The following is a 25,978-nucleotide window of genomic DNA, read 5'->3' as shown; positions in this document are numbered from 1 at the left end:
CCACATCTATTTGTTATAGTGTGACTCATCTTCATTTAATCAAATCTAGCCTGATTGACTCAGTTTTGTTTTAAATTTTTTGACTTATTCAATTTAAATTTTATTTACCTACTCTAATAATATGTAATAAATTTTGTAAAAATAAGTCTGAACTAACATATATCAAATCATACATCAATTCAATCCAAAATCTTAAGTTTCTAGATTATGAGTCAAACCTAGTATTTGTAATATAACTCTTTCAAAAATGAGATAATCTTCTTAGCCCATCTCTTTTTATGTCACACATGTGAATATTTTTAATAATTAAAGAAAGAATTATTTTGAGTTATGAGACAAAGTATGTTGAGTATATTACCATTAATTTGAGTTTAAAATTTTTGATCCAATGGTTAAAACTCATCAAATATCGAATTAGAATAGAAAACCTATATGGAATTTGATGATTACAAGCCACATTTATTTGCCTCAACTTGTGTTTCCCTAATGACCACTACGTAAAATCCCCAACTCCAAAATGACTCTCCGTTGGTCCATTCTTGTATGCATTAGGTGTTCGTAGTAGAAAAGGTGTCCTTGGTGACAACTGACACGTCACATTCCTTTGTATCTATTGGGACAAGGTTACTGTCAGATGATAACATAATATTGTCCATTTGTCATGAGTAGCGTCTTGTACATTTGTATTATTGCTTGGAATACAACCCAATCAAAAAGTAGGCCACCATCTCCTAAGTTCTGTTGTCTTTTAACGCCGATCAACAGTTTGGGACAGTAAAAAGGTTCCGAGTTACTGCTGTCTCGATCCTTTATTTATTTATTTTTCATATGTTAGTGACAATAATGGTATTAATCAATCCCTTAGAGCGAACTTGGTTGAATTTTTTTTTAAAAAAAATTGGACTGGATTCGAAAGGGTTTTTGGCTAAAAATTGAGATTAGGAATGTTTAAATGGGTTGGAACAGAATCGTTACGGGTCAAATTGAACTGAATTATTTTATGGTTTAATTCAATTAAAATAAAATAGGTTTGAATCAAAACTCGATTGGATAAGTTCAAAATTGATTTATCAAGTTCGATTAATCGATTTATAATTTTAAATAATTTTAAATAATTTTTAAAAAAATATATTTTAAATGAACTAATTCAGTTCAATTCAATTGAATTAGAATCTTGGTTCACTAGAACTGACATGATAAGATTTGTAAATTTGGATCCACATCATTCATGAAATTATGATATTAAAATTGGATCAAATTGGATTGATTTGATCGATTATAGGCTTAAGACAACTAATTCAATTGAATTGATATTTTTAAAATTAAAATCGATTTGATTTAGTTTGAACTAGTTAATCAAATCATAGAATGCTCTCAAATAAAAAATATTCATAATATTTTAAACCAAACTATTAATGAATCGATTTTAGACCCAATTAGTTCTAGACCATTAGATTTTTTTGTTTGGTTTGAATACCCCATAATTAAAATATATCAATAAGATGTCTTTCATGCTCAAATTAGAATATATTTAAGGTGATATAATTATGTCAAGAAGTTGTCATTGGCTAAAAGAATATATATATATATATATATATATATATATATATATATATATATATATATATATATATATATATATATATATATTCTTTCTTGACAATTTTCCAAGAATGTTGAACGTTATCAAAGTAGTTTGAACTGAGCATTAATATCGGTGTCATATGCAAATTATATATTCCATTGTATGGGATTGAATATATATCCGATTTCGTGTCACATTAATATTAATGTGACGTTCAATTTTTTACTTTAGACACAATCATAGTCGATTGGAATTGAATAAATGATTCAGTAGTTCAAACTATATTTTGACGGTTCTATTACGGTTAGATTTGGAACAAATGGTTTCAATTCGATTTCGATTTGATAAAAAAATAAATAAAAAATTGATAAAATAGTCCTATAAATGATAAATTTATCCATTTTAATAGCCTAATAAACGATAAATTGAAGGGCGTTTTAGAAAAACTTCTAAATTTGCCAATTAGATCGAAGCTATTCCACGTGTCATTATCCTCTCCATTAATAATAATAATAATAAATCATTGGATGGCTAGTGCCATTAGCCCCACCTTTTCTCGATGGCCAAATCTTTCCAAGAGAAGGGCCATGGGTGACTAGTCCTAATCTCGTTCTTGCCTTGCTGCTTTCACTGCATTACATTGTAACTCCTTTTATGCCCCCACGATATCTTGATGGTTTTGAGCCGGTGTCTTTAGAATATGTTATAGATGATTTTAGATTATCGGAGCTATAGACCAACTCAGGTCTAATATGATTTTTTGTAATTAGTCACTCCTTTTTTATAGAATATGTTACATTGTAACTTCTTTTTTTGTAATTACCAGAGCCGGTGTATTTAGAATATGTTATAGAATATGTTACATTGTAACTCCTTTTCTTAATAATAATTAGTCATTAAGATATTTATTGTTATTGAATTCATACAAAACTAATTCAGGGACAATCTTGATAATATCCCTCAAATATCTAAGTTAGTACACAAGTCGAACGAGTCAGACTAGTTGTATAAATTAAGTATTATTTTATTGAGATGAGTTGAGCTAATCGAATAAATTGAGTATTATTATATTATCTCCACTTTTATAATGGATGCTGGGTAGAAATATTACATAGCCTATTTGATAGGTATCGATTATAATCATTTTTAATGATACTAAATAATTATAATTATTTGTTAAGTCAATTAGAATGATCTTGGATGAGTATAAAATCATTTACTAACTTTATCCATTAGATAAGTATTGATCAAATATTTTCGCATGTGATCAAGTAATTGAGCCCTAATAAGATATCCCAAATGCACATATTTCAATAGGACGCTCATATATCATACCTCGTTGCCATCCACTTTTTATCATCCTGCTTAATCAAAAACGTACTATTGCATATCCATGATGTTTTCATATTCGTGTTTGCAGTTCACAGTGAATAGCGGTGATCTCTGTGTACAAGTTGTCCTTTTCGTGGGTTACATTCACTCCTTCCGATCAGTATCCTAATGCTCGACCGGATTGACTCGCATGTGATAGGAAAGGACTCGAACCGAACCCATCGGAAACGAATGGAATTATGAGTTGGAGATGCGTCAAAGCCAACCACTTTAATTAGCCATCAATCACGCCGCATCTTCAGCTGATCCCTGCCGTCCACGTGTTAAGCTCGCACGTCCCTCGGTCGTCCCGCTGGGCCAATTTCTAGTTAATCCGCTTACCGCGCTCTCTGCCGCGGAGACGCGCACTTGTGGTGGGGCGCATTGTTCGACAAGAGATGCCTCGTCTTGTTGGGTGCTGCTTTTCCCACCATCATCATGTGGTAACACCACTTAGTGGACTTACTGCGCGAATGATGCGTGATGAACGGCCACGATTCACGGCTTCGTCTTCTACTTGATCTCTACTCGCACACACTCCAGCGAAGCCCGTAACAAGCGAGCGATGTCTCACCACCTCGTCCCACTCTTTCTCCTCCTCCTCTCTTCCGCTGCCGGTGATGCCAGTTCCGCCCCGCATTCTGATCCCTTCACCGCCGGTAAGCTCGCCCACCCACATTGCCATTACTTCTCCTTGTAATGTCCGTACTCTTGGCCCAATTCTTTGATTTGGAAAGCGTAGGCGTGGGGTTGAACATCGACTGTGGCGGCACCTCCAACTTCACGTCGGAGTTCGGGCGCCCCTGGGTGGCGGACCGATACTACTCCGGCGGGGCCGTTGGGCTGGTGGCGGAGCCACACCACTTCCGGTTGCCGCAGGAGCGCACTCTCCGCTTCTTCCCCCCGGTCTCCGCCGGCAAGAAGAACTGCTACTCCGTGCCCCTCCCCCCCGGCCGCTACTACCTGCGCACCTTCACCGTCTACGACAACTACGACTCCAAACTGCGAACCCCCAGCTTCGACGTCTCCTTCGAGGGCACCCTCGTCTTCACCTGGCGCTCCCCCTGGCCCGAGGCTGCCGCTCGCTCCGGCGCCTACGCGGATTTCATCGCCGCCGTCCCCGACGGCGACGCGGACCTCTGCTTCTACAGCATCGCCACGGATCCCCCCGTCATCGCCTCCGTCGAGGTTGCTGCCATCCACCCTCTCGCCTACGGCGCCGCCTCCACAGGCGTCGACCTCATTCTAGTCAACTACGGCCGCCTCACCGTTGGTTCTTCCCTCTTCGGTCCCGGCTTCACCAACGACTCCGACGCCTTCTCCCGGGTCTGGCAGCCGGACGCCTACTTCCGCAGACGCGATGTCCCCGTCAAGGCGCTCTCCACCAGCGGCCACCAGATCCTCGGCGCTAACCAGGCGCCCGACTACTTCCCCGTCAAGGTGTACGAGACTGCCGTCACCACCGTCAACTCCGCGGACGCTCTCATGTACTTGCTGCCGGTGGACACGCGTCTCGATTACATGGTCTGGTTCCACTTCGCAGAGATTGATTCCGGGGTGACCATGGCCGGGCAGAGGGTGTTCGACGTATTGATTGGCGGGGAAAACGCGACGAGGATCGACATCTACAAGGAGGTCGGAGGGTTCACAGCGTTCAAGTGGCATTACATCGTCGAGAACTTGACAAACACGCCGCTGGTCGTGAAGCTGGTGCCGGTGGTGGGGAAGCCCATCATTTGTGGGCTTGAGAATTACGCCATTGTGCCCTTGGATCTTGCCACGGTGCCAAGCCAAGGTGCGTGATTCAAGAACTCGAAATGGAATGATCTTACGACTGCGAAGAACAACTTGCTTTCATGTTGATTATACATAATCTCTTTCTGTTATTTTGACAGTGATGGCGATGCAGGCGTTAAAGGAATCGCTGCGGATACCAGACAGGATGGGTTGGCATGGGGACCCCTGCGCACCTTCCACATGGGATTCTTGGGAGGGCGTCACTTGTCATCACAGTGACAATGGACAGAATCTTGTTGTAACCCAATTGTAAGCAACACAATCTCGTTCTGCGAGCAGCTTTTAGAATGCCATTTTGCATGTTCTTGATTCATACTCTTGATCAGCTAGCGGTGTTTGGTTGTAGTTTTGCTGATTAGTCTTTAATATCTGCAGCTTCATTCACCAGCATAGTCTTCCAATGGCAGAGAAAATCTGATGTCACACATCTTTGATGACTATGAAAGTGATGCTCTGTTTTTTCTTTAACATTATTGTAAGGGAAAATTGCAAAAAATAAGCCATAGATATCAATGAAATTACCATGAGTGCTCAGTAGGAAATTTTATAACCAAGTTATTGTGAAGGCAGTATTTCCTAGCTGACTGCATGTTCACCTGCTTTCTGTGGAAATGGGAATTGGGCAGCAGAAGCTGTGGCTGTTTTCCAGTTTGTCATGCTTCCTGTTGACTTGAGCGGCAGGTGAATGGTCGTAAACAGTGGGTGGGTAGGAAACGTGGCTTTCTTGTTTGGATTAATTTGAAATTGCATAGAATCTCCTACTGAGCTAAGACATTAAGGAGATCTGTATGTCTGGCTCAAGATATTATGATATCAGAGCTACTGTCTTGTGACCGAACATCGACCTAGTTCACTGGGACAACAAAGATTATATGCTAGGCTGAAGGTAGTTTGTCAGTAACCAGGTTCAAGGTTCAAAGACTATGCTAAATGCCAACCTAGAACATTGATACCTATGCCCATATTCTTGTGATGTGTAAATTAAGGATATAGTGGCAGAGTATGATTATCAAGGCAATATTTGCAAGTATTGTCTTTCTTTAATTGTGTATTACTATCCCTCCTTTCTCATATTTCCAGCTATAATCATTCTGTTCGAACATGCTATAATTTTGGTATAGAATTACATCCCTTGCAAAAGATTAAATTGCAAATATGTCCCATGCATGTGTGAAGTTATTTCTCAGGAATCTACCCTTACATGGATTATGCATACAATGTCGAATTCTGCATAGGCTGCATAAAAATGCATTTCACTCTGCCTATGACCATTCCTATTCCTAAATCTCCATTCATATTTCACTATTGAGACAGGGGACAATTTAGTTTTTTTGTTTTTTGTTTTCCTTATAGTTCATCTTTAAATGTGGTAATACTGTGCAAATGATTGCATCAAGCATTGTTGGTTATTGTCCTTTACTCCTTTATATAGTTTGCTATGTTAAAAGATTACTTTCTTTAACATGGATATAGATTCTGTTAGTGCACTTGCTACTTTGTTAGTATTAACTTTGTTAGATTGGAGTTAGTCTATATTGGTTTCTCGACATTGAGCTTTGTGCCTTCTGTCTGAAATTTAGGTGCAGATGTAGCTGACCTGCTTTGTTTTCACATATTTCTGAATAGCAGGGATTTAGGCAGTCAAGGCTTGAAAGGTTCTATTAGTGACAAAATAAGTCTTTTAACAAACTTGGTAAGCTTGTAAGTATCAGCTTCTCTAATTTGCTTTTTATAGTTGACTTTTTATATGCATTGTACAAGTGGAGATACTTGCTACTCATAAAAGAGTTACAGAAGGCTGCTTCTGTACCAAATATGGTTCATATGATCTCTTAAATTGAAGAGCTTGTAGTCTATCTGTCTATGTTGACAGTTTGACCAGCCTTATGAAGCTGTTAGGTGCTAAAACTGCCAATTGCCTTTAGCTCTAAACTCTTCTCTCTGTGATAGGTGATGAAAATATTAAATACTGGAAACTCATTTTAATGTAGATCAACATGTAGAAAATAAAATAAAAAATTGTTAATCTCGATATACATTGCTAACTTGGGAAGGATATCTATTTTAGATGCTTCTGAAGACTGTATTTGACACACCTTTTCATCTGTCTTAACCAGTAGACTGATGATTATATCAGCTTTTTGGAATACTTTGTTAACTTTGTTAACATTTTCGAACTAGATATATCTGGTATGTGTTCATCAATTCTCTTATCTCCCGTGCTTACTGCTAACAATTTGGACAGGAATTTGAGTTCCAATTCCTTGGAAGGAAGTCTGCCATCAGGCCTGGGTCGAGCGTCACTTGTGAGCTTGTGAGTTGTTTTTTGATGTTCATGTTCCAGTCACAGATTTGCCTTTTTTCCCCAAATGGCATAGTGAACTACTTCTTGTTATATGCTTCTAACACATTTTTAATTGGTTATAAAAATTATTGCATTTAATTTTTATGACAATTATATTTTGAGCACTATAATATATATTTTTTGCAGCATATCTGTCTTTTTTTGTCTCGAGTCCATGCATTGGAGACCAAATTGATGGAATGCACCTAAACTGCATATTAATAAATTCTTGTATGGTCTCCGGTTCTTGATTCATTGCACAAGTCAGTTGATGTCAATTCTGCATAACCTGAAGTGAAATAGAAAATAAAAGAACTGTAAAAGACACTTTGTGCCATTTGGTTCTATAGGTGATAGATTAATGGATTATATACTCTCCTTTCCCCAATTTATAGTTATAATTTTTCTGATAAAAATGAGGTTATGACATCATAAATTGAATTTTACATGCCAAAGTTACTGGGCAACCATATGAGGCACGAGAAGAATGTAATGCCTTCCTCAGAAGGTTTTATGGCTTTAATATCTTTATGTCATCAATCTGAGTAGTTATGACATCATAGTCAAAGTAAATTTATAATTCTATCTTGAGATGTTTGTATGGCAGATTTATCACTTTGTTCTGCGACTTCAGTAATGTTTCTTTTTCTAATCAGGGATCTGTCATCAAATCAGCTTACTGGTAGTATTCCAGATAGCTTGGGATCCTCAAACTTGAAAGTCGTGTAAGTTGATAGAAATGCTCTGAAAGTTGTGTAAGTTGATAGAAATGCTCTTGAAGTGGCTTTTTGTTTTACATTATTGATCTTTAGTAGTCACAATCAATAAATCTTACAGTTGCCATACATTATCCCTTAATCCATGTCTCAAAAATAATCAGAGAAAAATACTAACTCATAAAAAATACATAAGCTATTCTAGGAAGATATGTTACATGAGGTATATTAACAATATCATTCAATTGTTTTTCTTCCTTTGTATTGCCATTCTTGTGTCCAAATTTTCACTAGAATTTGGCTGTTATGGAGGCACACCAATCACTTCCAAAGGATGGAGGCATACCAACCAAACATATTCCATGTCCATTGGAGTGTTCTGTAAACTGTACGCTAGTATATGTCGATGAAGTTATTGCATATATAGATTGAAGCACTTGCATGCATTAGTCTTACTAACCATATGACTTACGGAATCATAGAACAAGAGGTGGTCAATGCTGTTTCTAGTCCATAATGCTTAAAATATCAAGGACTATCTTAATTGGAGACTCTAAGAGTAATTGATCACATGAACATTAGAGGCAGCTACCGAGAGTAGGCTATGCTTTGCTCGTGCAATTTTATACTGGTAAAGGAATTCTCTTTTGGGAACCAGATAGAACTGGGGACATTTTTGCTGCTTTCAATGCCCTGTTTAATTTCATGAACATATTCTGATATGAATTTTCAAGTGAATACTTACCAGAATCTGGTTTCACAAATGAATCACGTGTTCACAGAAGGTAAAAGTTCAATTGGAGTCATCTCAAGTTTGTTACAGATTATATTACTGAAACACACTATGCATGATTGATAAAATACATATTTATACATAGGGATAGGTTGACTTTAAAAATAGGCAGATAGCAAGCGATGTCCTGCCGGAGCATCATCATGAAGCTCCATTTTTTAACTTCTTGTATTTGGTTTTTTACATGACTCTTTGTTAACAATTTGGTCAATAATTTTCTTTTATTGAGACAAAAGCATAGGCAACCATTGGAGGAACTTCTACTTATTCATAGCTTAGCATCTGTATTTTTTCTCTAAAACCCCATCCAAATTTATCAAGAAAATGGGCAGAAGATAAAAATATGAATCCTTGCAAAAGAGGAGTTACTGTGAGTGTTGAATTTCCATTTTGTTTGGTTCTAACTTATTTTAACTTGTAATTTTTCATGCAGATTATTAAACAACAATCAGTTGGATGGACAAGTTCCTGAGAAACTTTATTCAATTGGTGTACATGGTGGAATCATAGAGTAAGCTATCCGTGAATTTTCCTCCCTTTTCTGACGTTGCTCTTAGAACGATCTTCCTTTCTTGTAGAATTATTCATGTTTGTTCTTATTTCAAAATTTTCTGATAAGATCTCGGTGGCATTTGGTTTTGAAAAGCTATTCTCCAACTTTCTGCAGTTTTTCTAGTCTACATAGTAGTTAGACACAAGACACATGCACACACAAATTATTTTGGTGATGGAATTTTTTCATACTAATATTTTTGGTCGACATGTATAGACACGAGCATCGCGGGCTCTCTTTACATTTGAGAGAGATGAGAATATTATAAAAGTTGGTAACTTTAATACAATTCTGTTGACTACTATGATCAACTAGCCTAATACTCTGTAAGTGGCAGGATTATCATGGGAGCTTCAGAACAATGCTTATGACCATCTTTTCTTTCCTTTTTTATGCAAGAAATAACTAAATGCACAGGATGGATTTTGTAGTTATACATACATACAAATTTTTGAGATGATACATATATTACTTTGAACATTGATAGATCAGTCTTTTTACTCTATGACCTACAAAAGTTAATGGTAGTTTATCATTTAGATTGATAGAGCTATCAAGTAGCCACAAGTGCCTCAATTTACTGGATATTTATTTTATATTTTACATTATTTCTAAATGGGAAAAATCACTTTTGAGAGTTGAATGAAAAAAAAAAACAGAGAGCGAGTAGAAAAGCAAAATAATTTTAGAAAATATGAGGATGAACTGAGAAGGAAGTAAAGAGGCTGTGACATCTTTTACAAATCCTTTTTTGTTACAAGGTCCAAATTTCAAAATACTTAAGATAATTGTTTTCTTCCTTTATGAATTAGTGCACAGAGATGGACCTATGAGCATTCTATATCCAGAAATAGGATACTCTGAATGATACAATTTTTTTACTTGTAGGTTCATTATTTTGCATTTCTTTTTGTTGTGTGGGAAATAATTGCATTTTTCTTATTCAGTCTCTCAGGTAATAAAGGGCTTTGTGGTGTACCCACTTTGCCTGCTTGCCCTTTGTTTTGGGACAAACAAGGTCTTTCTGCAGCTGGCAAGATTGCAATTGGTTTATCATGTGCCTTTATTCTCATCATGCTACTCCTACTTTACTTATTCTGCATAAGAAGGCGAAGCGATGATTATGATTTTGAGTTTCCTCAAGATTTAATATGTGAGTACGATAACTTGCTACAAGGTTCTTAGTTTTCCAACCTTTTCTAATTACATCCTTCTAGCTTAACAAAATTACTACTCCATAAATAAGAAGTGAGATTTTGTTAATTGAGAAACAAGATCAAAATAAAAGTTATGACTATAAGATACCTCGTATTATGATTTATGCTCAACATACTTTAGTGCATTCTGGTACCGTAACTTTGCTTATTATGTTTCTTCTGTTGTGCCACACTGATACCTGTAAAATCTATTATTACTTCATTACCACATATGTTCTTTTCCGGTGTACTTTGAGCTGAACAATAAGGTGATCAGATAGACATCACATAATAATAGAGGAGCTGGGGAGCAGTACTGATTGGGATCTAATATATATATGCTTGATTTACCTTCCGACTTAAATATTAGTCTAGTCTCCAATATAGAGGATTTAACTCCATATCAGACTACTTTTGAGTCTCCTTCCTAGTCTGCTAGTGTTCTTGACAATCCTCCCAAAGTGCAACTGGAATGTGGACCACAACTGGAATAGATCACTACTAAATGAGCTCCATCCACTTATGTTAACCTGGTTATTGAGGTAGATCATGTTACCTCATATGATACTGTTAGCAGTGAAATAGAGTAACTGAAGATGTTTCGAGTGACCAAATCCATTCTAGGATAATGCATTTTTTGATTAGTTTGGTTTCATATATCTTAATTCTTAAAGGTTCAAATTCTAGGGGCCATGCACTTATTTGTCAACTCAACATCAGTGTTCTAGTAAATATGTACTTTGGGGAATGATTATGTCTCTTTGCAGTCTAAAAGATACGGATTGGGATTTTGCGTCTGATTCATTTTTAAACCTTCATCAAGTTGCTTTTTAAGTGTACGTTGGTTAAAAAATAGCCATAATTGGAACTCTAATGTCTCCCAGTTGAAAATTTAGCATGCTGCCTAACCAAGAAGACTTTATTCACCTTATGAGTTGTGTTTATTCGTTGCCATCATGTGGTAATTGAGTATTTGGCTGTAAACTTGATTGATTAAACCTTCTACAGGCATTTTTTCTTGTTTACTTCTGAATCTCTCAAATAAACTGTACATTTTATGTACACTATGCTTCCACTTACTACATTTTCCTTTCTCCTTGTCTCAGCAATTGCAGCAAAAAGAAATAGGTACCAAAGGCAGAAGGTGATGCTTGTTGAGATGGAAGCACCAAATTCTAATGGTTTTCCAAGCACCTCGGCTACACATTAGCGGTCTTATGATTAAAAAGAAGATATTCTTTGATTTGGAAGGGTTTTCAGATGGCTTTATTGTAGTCTAAACGTATGACTTGGTAGCAGCAAACGTGGAGTTGATTAGCTTAAGGCGTGGGGTGTGTGATGTTAGGGGTGAAGTGTGTACATAAATAGAGTATAATCTATGACCATGGAATCAGCCAAATTTTGTTAATTCCCAATATGAATTTATGTATAATATATACATCCTCCAGATGTATGCAAGCGGCAATTAAATTGCTGTTGGATTGAGAAATATTGTATTATATTACACAAGTAGATGATATGATGCTCGGGAAACATGAGATTTTTTGCTTGTCGTGATGAATAATATTTTTTATTGTAACTTAATGTTAACCCCTTTTTTCATTGGTTAATGATGTTTTATTAGTTACGATTGGTCCCAGATATATATATATATATATATATAATCAATCAGATTATTATATATAAAATCAATCAGATTATAATATATATAATAATATATTATTCTAATACATATAATAATAATATACTCAACCAGTGGTCCCCAATTCTGAGCTTGACCTAATCAATCTGATCATAATATTATAATAATAAGTATAAATTGAATAAAATTTAATATTTTATATATGACTTCACGAGTGTAAGTGAAAGATTTTTTTGGAGAATATTCCATAATTTTGGAGGAAAATGATGTCATTTGTTAAGTGTTCAAGGGTACACGTGTAAATTACCTTAGCTTCATAAAAATGTAAGTACGATGCGAATTGCACGTGGGTATGCCTGATCATATATTTTGTGTTAAGAATGAGGGTATTGAGGTCATTGCATGTGTCTCCAAACCCTAGCTCTCCTTGGCCTTATTACTAATAATTTTCCCGTCTTCTTTTCTTCTCTTCCAAGAGCAATTCCTTCGCCGCCGTTCTCCGCCACAGCCGCCGGTCAAGATGAAGTACAACCCGCGCGTGTCGAGTTCCCGGAGGAAGTCCCGGAAGGCGCACTTCACTGCCCCGTCGAGCGTCCGGCGGGTGCTGATGAGCGCTCCGCTCTCAGCGGACCTCCGCAACAAGTACAACGTGCGGTCGGTTCCCGTGCGCAAGGACGACGAGGTGCAGGTGGTGCGGGGCACCTTCAAGGGCCGCGAGGGCAAGGTCGTGCAGGTATACCGCCGGAAGTGGGTCATCCACGTCGAGCGCATCACCCGCGAGAAGGTGAATGGCGCCACCGTCAACGTCGGCATCAACCCCTCCAAGGTCGTCATAACGAAGCTAAAGCTGGACAAGGACCGCAAGGCCCTCCTCGACCGCAAAGCCCGCGGCCGGGCCGCCGACAAGGCCAAAGGCAAGTTCTCGGCCGAGGAGGTCGCCGCCGCCGTTGCCGGTGCGCCCTCTCTCCAGGAGATCGATTGATCTCATCAATCCCTCCAACGATTAGCCCGATCGGTCCGTCCTTCATCACCTACCGACCATAGTTATGTCGTCATCTTGCACTACTACCTTTGCTTTTTCGATATCTAAGAGATGTTTTTGATTTCGAACTGTGCGTTGTTTCTGGTAGATGATGGTTCAAGTAAAGTCTACTATTCTTATGACTAGATCTAATGCGAACCTACATCAATGGATTTGATGCGAACATTCTCTTTTAGATTCATTGCATGTGATCTTGACTCTTTCCAGGTTGATGATGGGTATGCTGTTAGTCCTCATTTGCGTACTGCTTACTGTATGTGATTTCCCTTCTGTTATGTTGTTCGTCTCTTCTATTCTTCTTGATTCTTATTATTTTAATCCGTACGCCATCTTTTAATAGGCTGTTCATTTCTTACGTTCGTGATTTCCATTATCGTAGAATCATGGATATTCTTGTGTTCTTGATTTCTCTTATTCTCTAATTATGAAAGTTCGTGATTCCATCTTTTAATATGTTCTTTGATTCTTTGATTCTGCTTAGGGTTGCTAGTTTCTAATTGAGGCCGATTGATGTTGCAGATAGTGTTTCTTGAAGTATAGGATAGTGCTTTGAACCAAGAAATTGAAGTTAGTATCTATCAATCAGAGCTCTATCACTGCTGGACTCTGATGTTTAGTTTTAGCTTTATTTTCAGCTGAGTCATCATGGGAGATCCAATTGATTAAATTTTGATGCTGTGGTTTTCAGAAATTATTGATCCTATCTTATAATATGTTGTCCGTGTATTCTTAGGTTCTTGATTTCTACCATTTTATAATTATGGAAATTCCTGATTCCATCTTTTAGAATGCTGTGTGTTATCTTGTATTAACATATGTTATTATAGAATCATAGATATTCTTGATCCTACATTAGGGTTGCTTGTTTCTGATTGAGATCAATTGATGATGCAGATAGTCTTTCTTGAAATCTAGAGCACGTCAGAATAGTGCTTTGGAACAAGAAATATTGTAGGTAGTATCTATTGATTAGACCTTTATCCTATCAAAATCCGATGCTTAATTGTAGTTTTATTTTCAGATAGGTGATCATGGGAGATCCAATTGGTTAGGATTTGATGTTGTGGTTTTTAGAAATTTTCGGTCCTATCTTATGTTATGTTGGCAGTATCTTCTTATTTTCTTGATTTCCATTATATTATAATTATGGAAATTTCTGATTCCATCTTTGAAATGCTGTCCATTTATGTTCTTAATTTATATTATATAAAATTATGGATATTCTTGTTTTTTAAATTAGGGTTGCTAGTTTCTAACTGAAACCAATTGAAAATGCAGATAGTCTTTCTAGAAATCTAGAGCTTGTTAGTATAGTTTATTGAACCAAGAGATGGTGAAGTTAGTATCTATGGATTAGAGCTCTATCCTTTTAGATTCTGATGTCTATTTGTAGCTTTATTTTTAGACAAATCATCATGGTAGATCCAATTGGATACAATTTGATGTTGTGGTTTTTAGAATTCTTGATTCCATCTCATAATATGTTGACGATGTTTTCTCAGGCGCTTGATTTCTATTATTTCATTATTATGAAAATTCCTGATTCCATAGTTGTTTCTTTGTTCTTGATACATATTATTATAAAATAATGGATATTCTTGATTCTACATTAGGGTCTACAGTTTCCGATTGAAACCAATTGATGTTAGAGATAGTCTTTCTTGAAATCTAGAGCTCCTTGGAATAGTTGTTTGAACCAATAAATATTGAAGGCAGTATCTATCGTTTGAGCTCTTCCTTTGAAGTCTGATGAATAGTTGTAGCTCAATTATTAGAGTAGGTCATCATGGGGAGTTCTAGCGCGTTAAAGTTTCATGTCCTCGGGTTTTTTATTTTGATAATTATATAATCATTGAAGTTCTTGATTCTTCCTTAGGGTTGTCAGTTTCTGATTGAAACTAATGGATGGTGCACACAGTCAATAGTGAAATCTAATGGCTGTTGGAGTAGTGCTCTGAACCAAGGAAATTTTGAAGCTAGCATATATCAGTTAGAGAGCTCCATTCCTCCAAAATTTTGATGTTTAGTTGTGGGGCTTTATATATTCAGATTGATGCTATGGTTTTTTGCCCGTGGGTCATAACAAGGGGAGACTGGGTGGTACACAATTTCTAAATTTTGTGTTTTCAGATTGTTTTGAAATAAGAGCAAATATATGTCTTAAAGGGGAAGGTTGTGGAATTTAAGTACGACTTGATCCGAATCCGAGTTTGATGCTCCATATATGCATATCGTTCCGAAGTGTGTTTGGATTACAGTCATTATTAGAACACGAGAGGGAGCGTGATATTTGGAGTTTTGCTTTATCAACTGAACCATGTTTCACAAATGGATATTAGCTTTGAGTTCACTTCAGATCCATATACATATATGCTTTTCAGGTTGCATCACAAGGTTATTAAGATTTATGAATCAATAGACTTCAATAAAATTGATTATTTAAAAAATAATTCTTATTTATATTAATTTTGAATTAGTATTAAGATGAGAAAGAAGACGATCATTTTTGTTCATTTGCTGCTTTCAACGGCATCTATTCCTTCGGTCAGATCTGCCGTCCAGCTCCTTTCATCTCCAGCCACCATCGTTCGTTATCTTTGTTACTCGGGTCATCTTATCAACGACATTCGAATTTCATTTTATCAACAGTGTCATCTTCATTTCATTACCGTGAGCCCAATTCCATTCGGCGGGCCTGTCTGACTCCGTCGGCTTTTAGGCGTCACAATTTCCAACCAAGAATACAGGGGAAACTAAGATGATATAACACCGATTCGATTAAGATGAAACCACTTCAAGAAAGTGGAATGAAATCAAAGAAACAGAAGGTTAAAGGCAACGCAAGATATCCGACAAGAAAAAATTCACTTCCAGCCAAGTCATTGCGATCGGATCTCTCCAGCATTAACCTTACCACGAAGCATCTCGATGCAAATGATGTAGTCACATTACCAGGCTCAAGAAACTACCAACATTCAAAGATTTGTTTCAGATGAAATCAACTTGAGTCATGCTTTTCTTGGTAATTAGAACAAAATAGAAAGGAATCCATAGAAGAGAATAGAAGAACGCAACATAACGACTCCGACGAGAAAGAAATCATTTCTTCAAATCAACTCCCCGCCAAATCAACTGCAACAATCTGTAGCCCTTGAAGAACCTTCCTATACAACTGGATTCAACTATCTCGAAGCAAATGAGCTACACACCACGGATTCAGAAACTATGTACGCAAAGTACCGATGCAGATGAAATCGAATTCTTTAGTTTCAATAAGAAATCCATAAAAGACATCATAAGAGAAGATAGACCAATCAAGAAAAACAAAGCAGATGAGAGGGATTAACGCGACATCACAACTGCATCGAGAAAGAAATCACTTGTTCTGACTAACTCTTATCCGAAGCTCTACAGCAATCGGTAGCCTTAAAGAACCACCCTATGCAACCAAACTCAAAAGTATTTTGAATTAAATGATCTACTCATCACGGATTCAAGGAACCAAATTCTTCCCTCATGGTTAAAGAGTGTTGGTAAGGAGATATTATCGACTAACCATAGTCCTGGAATTAATTTATCAAGCTATCATAAAAATGTTCATTGTATCAAGAGGTAAAATATATTAAAACTTAAAAAGAAAAAATTATCAAAGAACAACAAAGCACTCAAGGTGACTTAGGACGAAATGAGTGCATTTGAAGACGAGGAGTAAATCGATGAAAACGAAATGACGAACTTCTCCTTGATGACTCTCGACAATGAGGTAAACAACTCAAACAAAACTCCTTTACCTTATTTTGAAATTATTTGATGCTTTTCATGAGTTATTTTTAAATTAATTAGTAAAAAATTAAAAATATAAAATATAAAAATTATCATGCTTCTCTTTCTAAGTGATTTTAAAAAAATTAAAATTTGAGCATGACAATTGCATGTTAATTCCTAGCACTAAGCGTGAAAAGTTAGATTCACTTAAAAAGAAAAATGCATTACTACAACAAACAAAATGATTTTGAAAATGCTTTATGTTTGATGAAATCAATTTTGATAATGTATAATATGTAATGATGTAATGAAAATATTAAAAGTTTTGACACAATGCTTGATGATTTTATTCTATGCTTGAGATTTTGAAGTTATACATGATGATTTTTGTGATTTATGACTATTGATATTTTTCGTAATGAAAGTTATTTTTTCGGTTTTAAACGATGATACGTATTTTTGATTTAGCATAAAAAAATAAGGCATGCTTGTATGAAATAAATCACATAAATTGAAACAACTAAAATCGGAATATATTTTGAAAATTTCTCTATCTTTACCTTATCGATTTTTCAATAAGAAATTGATAAATCTATTTATGTCATTTTGAATCTCTTGAAAGTAATTTTGATGATTTTGATTATTTGAATTTGAATGAGTTTTTACCTATATCATGATTTTAATTCCTCAGAATTATAACTTAAAATTTTTTATAAATCAAGATCTCTTATTATGTTTTCTCATATTATTTAAGAGGAGATTTTTTTATGAATCATGAATTATAACTTAAAAATTTTCTTTAATATATAAATCATGATCTTGATAACTTAGATTCTCATGAATCAAGATTATTTAATATGATTTTTTTTTTGCTATAAAAAAAATCATAATTTGTCTTTTGATATTCACAATTTATCTTCATGAATTGTATATCTCATCACCAATTTTTTCTTGATATCTTCCATGTGATAACTTGAATATTTACACCTTTATGCTATTCCCCTCTTTTTGCCTATGACAAAAGGGGAGAAAGAATTGCTAGTGTGCACATCTCAAGAAAAACACATTGCTAAGAAATGCAAAACTTGTAAGATTATACCTTAAGGGAGATAGTTTTGCTAGCTTGGATAAATTGGTGTAAAACTTACTTGATATGCTTTCAAACACTTGCATTGTTGAATGATTCTCCTTTTTGTTGATGACAAAGGGAAAGAAAATAAATTATGAATGTTTGGTATCATGATCAAAATATTAATTTCATGTATAAAGTGATAAATGCATAAAAAATTTAATGTCGAAATGTTGATTTAATGTATGAAGTGATAAATGCTTAAAAATTTTAATGTCGAAATGTTGATTTAATGTATGAAGTGATAAATGCTAAAAATTTTTAATGTCTTAGCATTATGAATGTTATGTCCAAAATGATATATCATGAATGCTTGAGTATCATGTATGATATACCCATAGTGATGATTGATTTATTGCATGAAGTAAGGATGAAATATAAGATTTTAAAATTATGCATGTTTTAATTTGAAACTATAATGATGCATAAACATATTTAATTAAGAATGATACTTTTATCTTTGTCATGATTTAGAAATTGATGTAAAGGGAAAATAATTATAATATTGTATTCTTCCCTTCTATTTGACAATGACAAAGGAAAAGTAAAATTTGTTAGCTTGTATGTTCTAAAATGATGTAAAAATTGCTAAATTTGCTAGTTTACAAATTACAACGAGAAAAACTTGCTAGGAAGCAAAATTTCTAGCTTGCACTTCTCAAAAGAGAAGAACGAACTTGCTATCTTAAACATCACCAAGAATTGCTAGCTTGCAATATCAAGAGAAGCAAAAGTGCTATCTTGCATATCTAAAGAAGCAAAAGTGCAAACTTGTAAAATTTATAATCTTGCACATCTTTAAAATTAATGATGATTTGGTGATTATGCATGTTGTAAAGTGATAAAAATTTACTAGCTTGTATATTGTAAAACTTGCATATCTCAAAAACTGGCTAGATGTATTTCTCCTTTTTGCTGATGACAAAGGGGGAGAAGGTATGATGATAATCATGCATAGCATGATGAATAATGATTTAGAATCATGCATGTAATGATAATTTTATATTTTAAAAATATACATGATAATTTGATATTATGTAAGCAATACTTCAACTTATGATAATGATACATGCAATGATAAAATATTCATCATGAAATATTGCTTTGACGTAAATTCAACTTGAATTCAAGGTTCTATCAATATGACACATTGATAGGGGGAGTTAAGGTTAACTCCGTCATCAATTTGTTGTCTTCATCAAAAAGGGGGAGATTGTTGAATCTCAAATTTTGATGATGAAACCAATTGATAGTGTTTATGATTTGATTTGTATTTTGAGTGATATAGGAAGCTTCGATCAAGGAGAGACAATTAAAGCAGGAAGAATAATGTTGGGCCGGAGTGGAACATGTCAGAAGATTGGACGTCAAGCCGGAGGATCGGTCGACGTATCGGCAAAAGGTTTCGGGCCATGGGTTCGAGCATCGAGCCAAGAAGAGCAAAAATTGTGCTAGGGAAATCAGAGTTGCGAAGGTCAACTGGTCGATTGGGCAATAGGCCGTAAGAGAGGACAATGTGCTGAAGAATCGGATGAAGCGTCGATGAATCAATGACATGCTGGACAATATTTGATTCAAGCTTTGTAATAATTGTCTAGATAGAAATAGGTTTTAGGTGTAATTGGGTTGGAATTGAACCAACTCAATTAGGGGCCAATTGAGTCCAAGTTTGGACTATGTTGGGCTAAGTGAAAGGCCAAAACAGTGACCTAAACTAGTGGAACCGTCGGTGGTACAGTCTCCGAGAATGTGTCAGGCGATGGTACCACTAGTCTGGGTGGTGGTACCGCTAGTTTGGGCGATGGTACTGTCCAAACTCAGTCTCCGAGTTTGTTAGGCGATGGTATCGCTAGTCTGGGTGGTGGTATCGCCCAGACACAGTCTCCCAAGCGATGGTACCACTAGACTAGGCGATGGTACCGCCCAGTGTTAGTGCTGCAGGCGATGGTACCACCCAGCACAAGCGATGGTATCGCTAGTACCTCGAAAACCAAGGATGAGACCAATTTTGGCTCCAAGTTTGAATATATTTGGAGTCTATAAATACCTCTCTCATCCTTAGTTAAAATATATAAGCAAAGAGAACTTAAAAGTGGGAAAACGCTGTAGCAATCACTTGAAAAATCCCCTCCTCTAGGTCTAAGTTTAGAATTCTATTTAGGGAGGAGTGAATGTTTATAAAAGGTTATCTCCTAAACCTATGAAAAAGACAAGATGGGTGTAAAAGGGTAGTTGATCTTCGCTCATTGAAAGAAGAATGATAGTGGAAGCTTGCGGTCTCGAGTGACGAGGAATCGGGAGTAGATGTAGGTCACGACGACCGAACCACTATAAAAATCTTGTTTGCATTTCCTTCATGCTTTTTCCTTATATTGCAAACTGAATTCTTACTTTCACTATGCTTTCATATGCTTTCAAGTTAAGCATCATTCCAATACGTTTTTATTGTATGAAGATTTCTAACTCAACGTAATTTTGTCGCTACACTAATTCACCCCCCCCTTAGTGCCGACTCGATCCTAACAACATTCTCACCCGTAGCCATGCTAAAATCTATCCAAATTCTGTTGGCTATTGTAGCACACTATGATTATAAGATCTGGAAAATGAATGTGAAAACTACGTTCTTCAATGATAACCTTGAGAATGAGGTATATATGATACAACTTGAGGGATTCATGTCTAAAGAAAGTCTAGATAAGGTGTGCAGATTACTTAAGTCCATCTATGAACTGAAGCAAGCTTCCTAAAGTTAGAACATAAGATTTGATAAGGTGAATAGATCCTATGACTTTGTTAAGAACGAAGATGAGCCTTATGTGTACAGGAAAGTAAATGGGAGCACTATCACATTCTTAATGCTATATGTATATGACATTTTGATCATTAGGAATGATGTAGGAATGCTCTCCATAGTAAAGACTTAGCTATCTAGACATTTCTCCATGAAGGATCTATAAAGATAGATTTAAGCAGATACTTAGCTTGTCCCAGTCCAGGTACATAGATACCATTGTCAAAAGGTTTGATATAGAAAATTCAAAGAGAATACGAATGAGACATAGGATATAGCTTTCTAAGAGTATATCCCCAAAGACTCCTGAAGAAATGGCAGACATAGATAGGATACCTTATGCCTTAGTGATAGGATCTATCATGTATGCTATGTTATATATCAAGCCTAATATATCATATGCTTTGAGTGTCTCAAGCAGGTATCAGGTGGATCAAGGCTTGGAGCACTAGAAAGCAATAAAGTGTATCCTTAAATACTTGAGAAGGACTAAGGATCTTTTATTGGTATATGGAGGTAGTAGCCTCAGGGTTAAGGGCTATACGGACTCGAGTTTCTAGTCCGACATTGATGACAACAACTCTAATTCAGGGTATGTGTTCACCCTAAATGGAGGAGCAATATGCTGAAAGAGTTCCAAGCAAGATGTTACTACTGACTCGACCATAGAGGCGGAGTATATTGCTGTGGTAGAGGTAACAAAAGATGGAATATGGATGAATAAGTTTATCACAGATTTATGAGTCATGCCGGGCAACGAGGAGCTAATTTCCTTATATTACGATAATAACGAGGCGATTGCTAAAGCAAAGGAACCCAGGTCTCATCAGAAGTCTAAGCATGTTCTAAGGAGATTCCACCTAATTATAGAGATTGTGGCCCGAGGAGATATAGTAGTGGAAAGAGTTTCGTTCGAAAATAACATCGCAGATCCACTAACAAAACCATTATCTCAAATTAAAAACCATTGTCTTAAATTATCTTTGAGCATCATATGGGTCTGATGGGGATCAAACACATAGGTGATTGGCTTTAGGTCAAGTGGGAGATTGCTAGTCATAGGTGCCCTATAAGCCAATCACATGAGTGATGGCACGTGTGATATGATATACATTATTTTTGCTTACTATTTATTTAGTATTTTTCTCACTTTATATTTCCTATTGTATATATTATGATATCCATGGATTTGCGTAATAGGATTCGGATCGTGATGACATCATGATAATGAGACCGATTCGCTTTTAAACATAAACCCTAAATAATCCCGGTCATAGGTCACTTGAGAGGGACATCGAGATGACCGAATAGATTAGTGTGTTGTATATCCATCCATATGATGGAGGCGGCTGGTCTCATAGCTGCTCGTGTGGGGACACTAGGGATACCACATAGGTGCTCAATGGAGAATGAGTTTACTGATTGATCCGCTCATGTAATGTTGGATGGTTGATGATACCTCATTGTCAAACAGATATTCTATCATCCCAATGATATATCTAGTCCTTGGACTTGAGACACTAAGGATGTCTTGTATGAATACTCCACTCTTTGATACCGGACTTATAGACCTGAAAATTTCAGATCTAGCACAACAACCAATCATTCGAAGTAGCAACCAACCTTACGAAGGCTATTAAGTATCAATAGAGGATCATTAACTCTCAGTGTCATAAAAGGAATATCTCATGTGTTCTTGCTCAAGCAAATCCCTAGCCAGGGTTATTCGGATTGAGAGAGAAAGAGTTCTCTTGGAAAATCCGATTAGAGCGAGAGTCGAGTAGAAACCATATGAGCTTGACAACACCATGTTAGGTATATTATCTCTGGGATATTAAATAGATGAGGGACTATAGATATATGGTAACTAAGGATAAATAAGTATAATAGATTGGATTCCCCTGTATTGTTTGGGGACTGCAACGTAGTGGCCTAGTACGTCGTCCGTAGTCAATGAGTCGAATGAATTATTATGGAGATAATAATTCATCGAGCCAGAAAAAGTTCTGATAGGTATAACTCACGGGTAGCTCCATATTGGGCCTAGAGGGTCACACACATATGGTAGGTGTTACGACGAGTAGAGGTTTGAATATGAGATATCCGCTAGAGCCCCTATCTTATTGGATATCCAGTAAGCCCTTAAATTATTGGATCCTATAGATGAGATCCAATAGGAGCCAATGAGAGATTATTAGGTAGAGACCTACTAATCTAAGAGGCTTAGGTAGTTGGATGGAGATCCAATACTCAATAAGGCAGAATCCATTAGGGTTAAGTTTGTTGAATCTCGGATTTTGATGATAAAATCAATTGATGAGTTAACGATCTAATCTATATTTTGAGTGATGCAGGACTAGCTTCAATCAAGGAAAGATAAATCGATTAAAGAAGTGAAATTAGATGTTGGGCCAAAACATGTCAGGAGATTGGATGTCGAGCCCAAGGATCGGTCGATGTATTGGCAAAAGGCTTCATACCATGAGTTCGGGCATGGGGCCAGAAGGATCAGATATTGCACCAAGGAGATCGGATGTTACAGAGGTCAACATGCCGATTGGACAATACGTCGCAAGAGAGGATGATGCGCCGAAAGGATCGGACGAATCACATTTATAGACTTAATATTATCGAGAGAGGAGATTTTGATTTGGTCTCCTAATGTAACGTGTCACACATATATATATAATATATATCTACATCGCATGCAAATATATATACATATCTAGTAGGTGTATAAACAATCACACATCACATGAGCAATTACATCAGATAATCATGGACCACAGGCTAATATGATCAGGCCCGAGCTAGTGAGCCTAATTACTCACATCAAGATCTATGTGTGCAGCGGTGTATCTCCATTCTCTATGATCGTCCATCTCGTCCTCATCGGTTCCGTCAGCATCTCGACTCATCTCTATGCATCGTGATTATCCGTCTCGGCCTCGTGGGTCCCGCTATTGCTTCCAAGCTCCTACTGCGCCTCCTCATGTGATTACAACTTAATCATAGGCACATAGACCCGACAATAAATAAAAAATAAAATGGAGGTTCACAATCCCCAATAATAATAATCACAAGTACACACATCATCACATGGTCCATGATTATCCGTCCACATATCATGCATCACATATATAAATCACCATCATGTAGGATTATGCTCGCGAGTGCAGCATGTGGGCGTAGTGCCTGCGGGCCAGCACCGCCCACTGGGGCTCACTGCCACCGCTACTAGTGACTCACGCGCAGGACCAGCGGCGGCAGGCGCTGCCTATGCCCAAGGGTCCAGCACCCACAGGCGCTGCCCATGTATGCGGGCATAGTGCCCATGTGCATACGGTCGGTGCGCTTGTGGCCCTGCCTACGAGCGCCACTGCAGGCAGCCGTACCTACGCGCATAGTGCCCATGCGTAGGTGGATGCCACTACAACAACCTGGCGACCGCCGGCCGGGAGCCTACGCTGCCATCTGTAAGGGCAACAAGGGCAGTAACAATTGCTACCCTTTCTCGCTTTTGCATCAATGATTTTGACTTCAAAAGCTTCTCCAAACCACAACACATGTAATTCAAAATCAATCTTTTGCACAAACAACCTGGCTCTGATACCACTATTGGAAAATCGTGGAGGTGACATCAGATGCACAGTGGAAGAACAGAAAACAAAATCCCCAATTTCCCAAATATGTGTTCATCATCGTGCGAAAATTGATGCGCAAAAACTCGTGAAACTTAAAACTGCATATAAGATAGATTGTGTTACCTAGGGAGATCGTATATCCCTGAATCCCTGTAGATCTCTAGGAGAGGGTGAAGGAGGTCAAGCGCCCTCCTCTCTAGCGGTGATCCACATAGTAGGGCTTCGATGATCCTCCTCAAAACTCTAGTCCTACTATCTGAGATAGAGAAGGGGAGGAAAATAGGAGAGGCAACCAAGAAGCTCTAGCATATGAACTATCAGTTCCCTCCTATTTATAAAGGTCCCTTGTCAACTTAACCCTAATGGACCCTACCCTATTGGGTATTGGATCTCCATCCAATTACCCAAGCCTCTTCGATTAGTGGATCTCTATCCAACAATCTCTCATTGTCTCTTATTAGATCTCATCCATAGGATCCAATAATTCATAGGGCTTATTGGATATACAATAAGATAGGGGCTCCGACAGATATCTAATATCTGAACCTCTACTCATCGCAATGCCTACCATATGTGTGTGACCCTCTAGGCCTAATATCGAGCTGGTCGTGAGTTATACCTTTCAGAACTCCTTCTGACTTAGTAAATCATTATCTTCAAAATAATTCACTCGACTCATCGATTGCGGACGTACTAGACCACTATGTCATAGTCCCCAAATGATATAGGGGAATCCAATCTATTGGACATGTCTGTCCTAAGTTACAATATACCTATAGTCTATCATCTATCTAATATCCCATAGACCATATACCGAGCATGGTGCTATCAGACCCACACGATTTCTACTCGAGTCTCGCTATAATCGGATTCTCCCGGAGAACTCTTTTTCTCTCAATCTGAATGACCTTGGCCAGGGATTTGTCTGAGCAAGAACACATGAGATATTCTTCTCATGACATCGAGAGTAGATGATCTTCTATCAACACTCAATAGTCTTCATAAGGTTGGCTACCACTCCCAATGACTAGCTATGCTAGATCTAGAATCTCCAAACCTATAAGTCTAGTATCAAAGAATGAAGTACTTATACAAAATATCCTTAGTGTCTCAATTCTAAGGACTAGATACACCACTGGGACTATGGAATCGTTGTCTGACAATAAGGCATTATTAATCATCCAACATTTTGTAAGCGGATCAATTAATGAACTCGTTCTCCAATGAGCACCTGTACTGTATCCTTAGTGTTCCCACACGTGCAGCTATGAGACCAGCTGCATTCATCATATGGACGTGTATATAACACACTAGTCTGTCCAGTTATCTTAATGTCCCTCTCGAGTAACCTATGATCAAGATTATTTATGATATGTGTTTAAAGGCGAATCGGTCTCATTATCATGATCTCATCATGATTTGATTTCCATTGCATAGGTCCATGGACATCACAATATATTCAAGCAACAAGCAATATAAAGTGATAAAATGCCAAAATATAATAAGCAAAAAAAGACTACGTGTCAAGTCACATATGCCATCACTCACGTAATTGGCTTGTATGGCACCTATGACTAGCACCACTACCTATATTGGAGGTACCAACG

The 25,978-nt window shown here is 37.0% G+C and overlaps 2 protein-coding genes across 2 annotated transcripts; both read left to right on the top strand.

Annotated features, from left to right (window-relative positions):
• The first annotated feature begins 3,349 nt into the window (after window positions 1–3,349).
• On the top strand, window positions 3,350–11,876 carry LOC135645357 (receptor-like protein 4). Its single transcript, XM_065163670.1, has 9 exons — window positions 3,350–3,615; window positions 3,699–4,751; window positions 4,852–5,002; window positions 6,383–6,454; window positions 6,999–7,067; window positions 7,754–7,822; window positions 9,040–9,117; window positions 10,107–10,312; window positions 11,462–11,876. The coding sequence occupies exons 1-9, from the start codon at window positions 3,522–3,524 to the stop codon at window positions 11,563–11,565; spliced, it is 1,896 nt and encodes a 631-aa protein (XP_065019742.1). The 5' UTR covers window positions 3,350–3,521; the 3' UTR covers window positions 11,566–11,876.
• Window positions 11,877–12,455: 579 nt separating this feature from the next.
• LOC135644663 (large ribosomal subunit protein uL24y-like) lies at window positions 12,456–13,214 on the top strand. Its single transcript, XM_065162443.1, has one exon. It carries the CDS (start codon window positions 12,518–12,520, stop codon window positions 12,977–12,979), a length of 462 nt encoding a protein of 153 aa, XP_065018515.1. The 5' UTR covers window positions 12,456–12,517; the 3' UTR covers window positions 12,980–13,214.
• The last annotated feature ends 12,764 nt before the right edge of the window (window positions 13,215–25,978 follow it).

The sequence above is a fragment of the Musa acuminata genome, chromosome BXJ3-8 (assembly GCF_036884655.1).
Source record: "Musa acuminata AAA Group cultivar baxijiao chromosome BXJ3-8, Cavendish_Baxijiao_AAA, whole genome shotgun sequence".
Classification (NCBI taxonomy): domain Eukaryota; kingdom Viridiplantae; phylum Streptophyta; class Magnoliopsida; order Zingiberales; family Musaceae; genus Musa; species Musa acuminata.
The sequence above is the reverse complement of the archived record's forward strand: the minus strand, read 5'-3'. Positions and strand labels throughout refer to the sequence as shown.